The 9,541-nt window shown below is 37.9% G+C and overlaps 1 protein-coding gene across 1 annotated transcript in view; it reads right to left on the bottom strand.

Moving 5' to 3' along the window:
• Positions 1-327: 327 nt before the first annotated feature.
• Positions 328-9,541, bottom strand: part of TNFRSF11B (TNF receptor superfamily member 11b) — a 28,716-nt gene continuing 19,502 nt past the window's right edge. Inside the window, exons 3-5 of the mRNA XM_007451676.1 lie at positions 5,198-5,389; positions 3,302-3,526; positions 328-1,547 (exon numbers count right to left, since the gene is read on the bottom strand). Coding sequence (XP_007451738.1) covers positions 1,159-1,547; positions 3,302-3,526; positions 5,198-5,389 — 806 coding nt within the window. The 3' untranslated portion in view covers positions 328-1,158. The remainder of the gene's footprint in view (positions 1,548-3,301; positions 3,527-5,197; positions 5,390-9,541) is intronic.

The following is a 9,541-nucleotide window of genomic DNA, read 5'->3' as shown; positions in this document are numbered from 1 at the left end:
GTAGTGCCAGTTTCTATTACTTGAAACCAAAAGAACTTAGGTAGTTTGGTCTCTTGGTGCTAGTGGCAGTAATTATAAGTTGTTTGTGCCATGTGTATACTAAGCTTGACTTCAGAAGTTCTCCAACTTTAGTGTAGTAAAAATTACTTTGGAACTTGTTAAAAATGCAGGTTTCTGCCCTCCTTTCCAGAGTTTCTCAATAAATTGGTCCAGGAATCTTCATTTTTAACAATTCCCAGATGGTCCTGATGATAAAAGAAAGGGAAAATTGTGAAAGCTCAGACCCATTCATGTCCCATTCACATAAAAGCAAGAGGAAAAGCGATGAAAAATAATTTGAAAACTTTAATGATGTTGTTTATATAGTAAAAACATAAAATCTTTTAAATAAGGTACATTCAGTTTCTCAGAGCATCTAATATTCAGATAATTTATATTTCATACACTTTCCAACATTAAACAATTGACTATATAATGCATCTTCTATAAAATGATAATTCAGTTTACACAGGTAAAAGTATATTACAAAAATACTCTACACAGGAAGAATGGCAGTACCTATTAGGAAATGTTACAAATATTCTGTTAAAAAATATATTTTATCTCTTTCATTTGTCATAATAATAAACAGAATATATATTTTTTTCTTTCTAAAATTAAGTCTTACACAGTTTCCCTTCAGGATGGTAATATGTACAAACCTTATATCTGAATGAATATAAATAGCAAATACTATAATAGTGTTACAGATATATTAGTAACTTTTACAGAAAAAAAGATGGCTTTCTAATAAAAGCCTCTAGTACAGCTGAATTCTCAAAGCTATTTAAGTTAGACATTCCCATGTTTAGTAAGGCACAATGGAGTCTAGTTTCTTATTTCCAGTTGAATTACTGCAAGCAGTAACAAGGAAAAATATAGTCAGTAGATATTGGACCAAATCTGTTAGTTGGATAAATTATTTGGGATTTATTAAACTTTGGGGGGGAGATGTGAGTTCTTTCTCCACACCATAGTTTCTTTTCAGGCCCTATGGCCAAATCTAGTCCTTGGTGATGAGAAAGAAATCATTGTACCCTCCTCAAGTGCCTGAGAAACAGTTTACTCATTTATTGGATCTGGTCCATGGTGAGGAAACAGCTCAATGAACATTTCCGGTTATAAGCAGCTTATCTTTAATGATTGGACCTGGTTCCCTATCATTTCTAAAAATAGCTTCTGATATAATCTGTACATGGTGAAGCTGTGAAGGAACCTGATGGTCTTCTTCAGACTCTGAGTGACAGTTTTGGGGAAGTGGTATGTCTTCAAGTGCTTTAGGGCATGCATCAGCCCCTTGCGGGTGTCTTGGTCATCATTTTTTATTCGCCAGAGGCTGAGAAGCTTCAGGATTTGATCACTTGATTTGCACGTCTTCATTGTTTTCTCAATGTCTTCTGTCATCACTTTCTTCCCCGGCAAGCTTTCCATCAGCCTTAGAAGCTGCTCGAAGGTGAGGTTCAGGTGCCCAATGTGCCTCTGCACGCTCTTTTCACAGAGTTCAATATCTGCATAAAGCAAAAGCCCAGAGACATTCACTTAATCCACCTAAAGCCACTGTAAAACTTCCCTGAGGCAAAAGGAGGTTCCCCAGAATTTCATAACTTTAAGGATAACCTCCTCCTTTCCTTTTGGGAGGGCTTAAGTAATGCTAGTTATTTCTGAGAATTGAGTTAAATATTATTTTGTGTTACACTAGGATAATATGCTTCATATATTCTAGGCATCCAACACAGCTTTGTGAAAAGCCCAAATTTGGAAAATAACAGTGGGAAACTACAGGCACACCGTTTTCTAAGAAAATTTGGAGAAATTAAAAGTGTAACCTTTTAGGAAAATCACAAAGTTAGCTATTTTATAATGCAAACTTTCATTAACTGATACCCAATATATGTGCTACTTGAAGAATTAGGTCCTTCAAACAGTCTTTAATAAATAGCACCAGGAGATCGTCAGCACAATGGAGGAGCCGTGAAAACCCAATAATACGAGGCCAAAGAACAGTAGGATACACATGGCCTGGAGAATATTTCAGTAATGAGCTAGGACATAAACATAAGAGGCAGTAAATAACGTTTCTATTGATGACATGAGTCATTTATTATCTGTGGGCTCGAAGGCAAGTCTTTTCATCTTCCTGGGCTGAAATGTCCTCATTTATAAAATAGGAAACTCGGTCCCTTCCAATTCTAACAGTCTCTGATTCTCTCCTTCCCTCTCTTTTTGCTTCAGGGCTAATTATACTTTCAAAGAATACATTTTGTTTGCCAAAAACAGAAGACAAGTTTACTCTTTGCACAAGTGAAACCATTCAACTATTAAAGCTGTTAGTCGTCTAAAATCTGTTGCCTCAGTTTCAGATGTCTGAGGCTTTAAGATTGTGTAGGACTCCTCAGTCATTTAACTACACGTGAAGAGCAGAATGGATTTCTCCTTGACACTGTCTGCATTATGAAAACGCTCCCTCATTTTTTCTGCCATGTCCTCCCAATGCTAATTAAAGTCAGAACTTTTTTCTACTGTGTATCCTAAAGATTATAGTCCACACTGGACGAGACTTACTTCCTTTTCACTTTACAGACCTTATCTCATTAATCCTCACAGCACATGCTATTAAAATGGTAATCTTAAAATAGGCGGTGTTCAGATGCAGAGGACAAACGAATGAATACCAAGGGGAGAAAGTGGCGGGTGGTGGTGGTGGGATGAATTGGGAGATTGGGATTGACCTGTATACATTAATATGTATAAAATAGATAAATAGGTAAATAAAATTTTAAAAATAAAATAAAATAGGCTGTGTCGTGAGGATTAATGAGAGGATACCTGTAAGACACTTAGAGGCTCTCTGGAGAGAATTACCACATAAATACAACATAGTTTCTTGGTAGAAATGCAAAGTAAGATCTAAAGTGGTTAAAGAACTTCTAGATAGGCCAGAAGGGATGCTCCTAAAACTGCTAAGCGGATCCAGAGTCAGATTTCCTGAGGTCTAGTCCCGCATTTGAAATGTATTATCTCTCCCTTTAGAGAGGCACTTGAAAAACAAATTGGGGAGTAGAGGAGGTGAGAACAAAACCTCACATGACTGCTCTAGGAATAGCATATCCACTATCACTTGATGAATACGTTTTCAGTCCAACAATAATTCCCAAAGGGAAACATCATCCACACAACTAAACAGGTACATAGTCCTGTTTCTGTTGTAGGACCGACAGGTGTTCTGCTTTCTGATCGAGTTGTTTATTTCAGGTCACCATACCTTGGATGATCTTCTTGACCATATCTTGGTCTTTGTTTTGATGCTTCCATAACTTCAGCAGCTGGAAAGTCTGTTCTCGTGAGCTGTGTCGTCGTTTCATCCGCTCTATGCTCTCTGCGTTCACTTTGGTACCAGGCAGATTGTCTACCAGGACACTGAGCCAGTCCGGGGTAAGCTTTGTAGGAACAGCAAACCTAAAGAATGCCTCCTCACACAGGGTCATGTCTAAAGGAAGGTGGGGAAACCAGGGAGATTTACTCAATGATTGGATTCTTGGACGTCTAAGGGACAAAAATAACAATAGTAATAATAAAAACCAACACAGTTGAGTTTTCCGGGATACTGCATGCTAAAATGAGAAGTTTGAATAAAATCAATCTTCTGTTGCCTGGTCTTAGTGGCAGATCACCAATCCAACTGGGTTTATGTCCTTTCTAATGTTCTTTTAGAGCGTTTTGGGGGGGGGAGAGTTTAACAAACGTCTAATAAGAATGTATTACTGCTATAAATAAATTACAGCAAAAATTCTATATATATAGCATAATGTGTATATATATATGTTAATATATACATTAACATATTTTAATGTAACTGAAATATTTTGTTAAAGGTTTAGCTGGTGTCTCCACGTTACTTCAAGATCAATGTCAAATCACTGTCTTTAAAGGAGCTTGAAAAATAATCTGAAATAGTGTATTATTTTCTGCACACACACAGACACATAGTTTACCTTTGGGAACAAGGATGGATACAGATATATAAGCGTACGTTAAGTGGGAAAATAATCAAACACAAAAACAAAACATGTCATTTAGAAAAGAAGTGCAATGGCCTGAGTGTCTGGGTAGGGTTGGTATATCCCAGGGATTAATAGTTTGTTTTGGGATTCATTAGGTCTGTGTTTGAATCCTGACTCTGCCATTCAAGTTCATACATTAACTTAAACAAACGTTACAGTATTTTTATAAAGATTAAAGCCCATATAGCAAAAGTGTCTGGCATATAGTAAGTGCTCAAAGAATGATAAAAATAAAAGTATAAATGAATTAAAGAGAATGTTAGAGGTCACCCTTCTTTCTATCCCTTCCCTCGTTCCATTATTTAATAAGAAAGCAGAAAAGCTGAATGACTTATCTAAGATTTTTACAGCACAGTGAAAGAATGTTGGAACTGGGTTTGAATCTTCAATCTCCCAACCCACATTCCTATGTTTTATATACTTCTATGTCGCACAAAAAGATGTTTGGGGAGAGTCAAGCTGATTAAATGCTAAAAGGTCGATCCTCCTTGGTGTGATGAGTCCTTGGTAGAAGGTCTGAGGTTAGTGTGGTGGTAGGAGTGACAAGGTGAGGACAGCAACCTGATTAGTGCCATCACCAACATGAGGTACACTCAGGTAACTTGAGCTTGGAGCTACTGACCTTCCCTGAATAAAAAGTTTAAGACAAGTACAGGAACTTAGAACTTCCATGCAACAGATGCAGTAATACCATGGGTAACAAAGCCAGTATTGCATTTCTAATCTGTCATCTATGTATGCCACTATGCTTCTTTGTTGCCAATTTATACTTTGGCTAATAATACAGATATTCTTAAAAGTGATAAAAATGCATAGCTTAAAAAATTCTGCAATTTGGACTCTGATCATCGAGCCTTAAACAAAATCTTTACACCACCCCGTTCTCAGTGTGAAAGTCAGGGTTTGGAGCATGATTGTGAGAAGATGGGGACTTTTTGAAAGATTTTGAGTTGTGGCTTTAGCGATGATGCACAGGGAATAGTCTTAGTTGGTTAAAATGCAAGAAAGGGAAAATATAAGTTTGACTAAGAAGGGCTGGAGGGTCTTGTATTCAACTCAGAGGTGGTACAAAGACTGATATTTTGAAACATAATTACCTATTCCACATTTGTGAGTCGATTCACTGTTTCCAGAACATATATTGTCATGCGTTGCATTTCCTTTCTGAGTTAGAAGGAGCCCAAATGCACTGCAGTTGGTGTGCTTTCTGCAGGGTGCTTTAGATGACGTCTCATTGGAGAAGAACCCATCTGGACATCTTATGCAAACTGTATTTCGCTCCGGGGTTCCTACAGAAAATACCAAGCCATTTAGCACATTCTTCTCAAATACTTTCGCAGTAGATACCATCTTTTTTTTTTTTTTTTACATCTTATTGGAGTATAATTGCTTTATAGTGGTGTGTTAGTTTCTGCTTTATAACAAAGTGAATCCGTTATACATATACATACGTTCCCATATCTCTTCCCTCTTGCGTCTCCCTCCCTCCCACCCTCCCTGTCCCACCCCTTCCGGCGGTCACAAAGCACCAAGCTGATCTCCCTGTGCTATGCGGCTGCTTCCCACTAGCTATCTACCTTACGTTTGGTAGTGTATATATGTCCGTGCCTCTCTCTCACCTTGTCACAGCTTACCCTTCCCCCTCCCCATATCCTCAAGTCCATTCTCTAGTAGGTCTGTGTCTTTATTCCTGTCTTACCCCTAGGTTCTTCACGACATTTTTTTTTTCTTAAATTCCATATGTTTGGATAAGACTTTTCACTTGGTTTTTACAGCTACTATTATATTGCACAAAACTTGAGGCATTTTCATTTTTCATTTCATTACACAGAACAAAACTTCTAGAGTTAGCCCCTTAGGCAGTCTCCCCTACTTGTAATAACACACAAATGTGTTTTGTTGTTACCTACAAGCACAAAATTGGGGAGGAAAGAAAAGAAGGGTATGATGTGCTGTTAGTCCTGCCTGTGCTAAACTGTCAGTAAGATCTTTTTGTCAACCATATTCTCCACACAATTATTCCTGGGGAATCATGAAGGTAACTGCTGTTTAACTGCTGTAATATCATTCTTTGAAATCAGTACCCATGGAATGCTGCATCGTTAAATTCCAATCAGTTCCTACTGAAGTTCCTTCTTTCCTGAATCCTAATTGTGAAGCAACTCATAAGTATGCTAACCTTGAGAAGTAAAAATTTACAACATTATAATAAACTTTTGAAGGTGGCAATAAAGTTGACCATAGACTCAAAAGCGTAAGCCCACTATTACATAGTAAATGGAAGATGATGTACCATTTGCTTAAGCTGTTGAGTCTGAAAAGAGCACAGTCGTTAAAATTCAGGGAAGGGTGACTGTAAGGGCACTTTATTTCATGGTGGAAAGATACTTGATAAATTTGGGGAAATCATTGGCAGGAAAACTTGAACCAGTCAATAACTAAAGATGCTATTAAAAATAAATATCTTCAAACCCTTGACTCTATGCCTGGGTAGATCATACATTATTACAGTGTACTTGCATATGAAAATACCTCCATCTAGTGTAAGCTAGTTGAACAGATTTAGACTTTAATATTCAAATGTAGCTTTTACAGGCCAATTCTGGCTGACGCAAGATACCAAATACTAAAGGGACAAAGGAAAGCTGCGGAAAGTTAATAAATTTCATTTATTAAAATTTTCAACCTCCCATCTCATTGTATCCTTTACCAAAACCAGAAAAAAAGAGTACAGTGGATCAGTTTTAGTTTCAACTCTGGCTTATTTCTTTTCTAAAGGGATTGATGATGGGTTGGCCAATAAAAATGGCAGACGGTTGGCAGAAAGAAAAGAGAAGGGGGAGCCATGCATGAAACCTTCACATGTTAAATGCCATTTCCAGGGTTGCAGTGACATCATCTTAGGAACCACCTTACAAAGAGGTCTATTTTTTTAAGTACTTTCTTGCTACGCTCCTCTCCTTAAATGGGATCCAACTTGATACCAAATTCTACAATATCGTAAGCAGAGGTATTTGGACAGAGATTCCATGGTATTGTTTCATTGCTAATATTCTGAGGATAAATGGTCTTGGACATCTGGATCCAACTCTCCCTTTGCCAACTGCACAAAGAAGAATCTTGTCATTCTTCACATACATGTTGATGGCTTGGGTGTTCTCATGTGTCCCAATGAGAAAATCATAGGTACAAGACATTCTTTCAGGTAATTTAGCCTTTAAAGTTCTTTACCAAGAGGAATCCAAGAACTATAGAAGGAAAGTTTCTTCATGTATTTGGAGGCTTTATGTAATGACCTTTCTGAAAACGACTTCCCTCTTTTATGATTGATAGAACTTCTTGTAAAAAGACGTATCCATCTAAGTAAATGATTTTGCCTTATTAATATCAACAGAAACATACAAAGTACAATCTGGCAGGCAAAATGTGAAATAGAATGGCAAGAGGAGTTTTGCTTTTCAGTGGAGAATTCACCATGGTAGCCATAAGCAACTACATAAGAATTACGGGACTAACAGGATGTACAGTTGATCCTTGAACAGTGGTGGGTTAGGGGCACCAACAGTCTCCACAGTCGAAAATCCCATTATAACTTTATAGTCGGCCCTCTGTAGCAGGGTTCTGCATTCACAGATTCAAGCAGCTGTGATCGTGTCATACTGTAGTAGTTACTATTGAAAAGAAACGTGCATACAAGTGGACCTGCATAGTTCAAACCCATGTTTTCAAGGGTCAGTGTAAAATATGGAGAGGAGAAGACAGTCTGGCTTCAAAACAACAACAACAAAGAATGATTATTAAATACTTTTTAGAATAATACTACAGAATCTTGCCTTGTCTTTGGACTGGAAACCTCGTATTTTCCATGAGGAACTCCTTTGTAGGTTTCTAGGGAGGGAGCAGTAAGTAAATGAATAAACGTGTACCTTTGTGCTGTCTTCTGGCTGCCTGCTTACTTCGTTCTACAGACAAATTTTCATGCTTATGTGAGAAAAATCCTTACTACTTGCATTATTTTTCAAAACTTCCTAGTTTCCAAGCTGCATAGCCCCTGCTTAATTAATTTTCCTACATATATAAATTGCTGAATTGAATTCAATGGATCTGTTTCTGTTGGATGGGCTTCCCCCTCTACATCTTGGCTTAGCTTCTGAGTCCCAAAGTATCATCCAATAAAAGCTAAGAAGTGTCACCAATTTCTTCCTCAGATACTCATACAGGAGGCATTTTAAGGAACTGTCATGCAATTTTCACCTTCTGTGATTAATTTTATAAAATTCACAACTGAGGCAACTTAGTAGTTCAATTTTTTAATATGTTTCCTTTGTAGGCCTTTAAACCTAAAATGTTTATAATCATTTAGAATCTATATTACAACTTCTTAAAGTCAAGTTACAAATAATTAGCATCCTCAAAACCATTGACTGTCAACCAGGGGTGATTTTGCCGTCCAGGGGACATTTGGCAATGTCGGGGACATTTTTGGTTGTCACAACTGGGGGAAGAGTGCTATTAGCATCTAAGTGGCTAAAGACCAGGGATACTGCTCAACACTCTACAATGTACCAGACAGCTGCCCACAAAAAGAATTATCCAGCCCCCAAACGTTAGTAGAGCTGAGGTTGAGAAACACTGCTTCAGACTGTGTCATTGGAATCTGTACCGATTACCGCTTCCTCCAGAAAAGTAAGTGAATGCTCTTAATTTTCCCAGGCCAGGAGAGCATGCAGACTATACCGAAGCTTCGAGAATGTAGCAAAAAACAAACAAAAAAAGTGGGTTGCAATTTTAAAAAGTCCAGTGCACACTGGCCTTAACCTATGCTATTCAAAATGCAAAAAGAGAAAGTACTTTGTTTGTCGACAAGTACTCACTCTTGGCTTGACAGTCTGCTTTGTCTAAGATGAAGGATAAGCTCATTGAAGAGATGCTGCTACCATCTTTATCCTCCCAGACACTCAACTGCCGTGCCAAAGGAAGGAACTAGCTTCATTTTTAATAATGAACTGCATTTCCCCTATAGCCATTCTCATTTCTTACATAACTAATTGTAACTACTCATTGTTAGCATGCCAGAGCCTCATTAATATCAGCATAATTACTCTCTTGGTATCAGTTAACGTTTTTAATGTTTGTCAGAAAGCACTGCAGTTTGAAGCTCTCCAAGCTGAAGTGAAACACAGGCATAGCTCAGCTATAAACAGTGCAACTCGGAGTGTGTCCCTTTAAGAAAGAGCAATCAATCATGCATCTCATTAGGGAGTGATTTGCTGCATTTGAGATTCCTAACTAAATTGCCCCTTAGCGGCAAAGTGTTCCTCTGAGGAATGGTTCTGTGGCAGCCATCCAGACACATAGTACATACCTAGCAGGTTCCATTACCTTGGCAATTTGCTGTCCTGTAATGTCACCAGGACAAACGTGTTCCCTTAACCTTTCCC

Source organism: Lipotes vexillifer, unplaced genomic scaffold (assembly GCF_000442215.2).
Source record: "Lipotes vexillifer unplaced genomic scaffold, Lipotes_vexillifer_v1.1 scaffold440, whole genome shotgun sequence".
In the NCBI taxonomy this organism is placed as follows: domain Eukaryota; kingdom Metazoa; phylum Chordata; class Mammalia; order Artiodactyla; family Lipotidae; genus Lipotes; species Lipotes vexillifer.
This window is presented reverse-complemented; position numbering and strand designations above follow the sequence as displayed.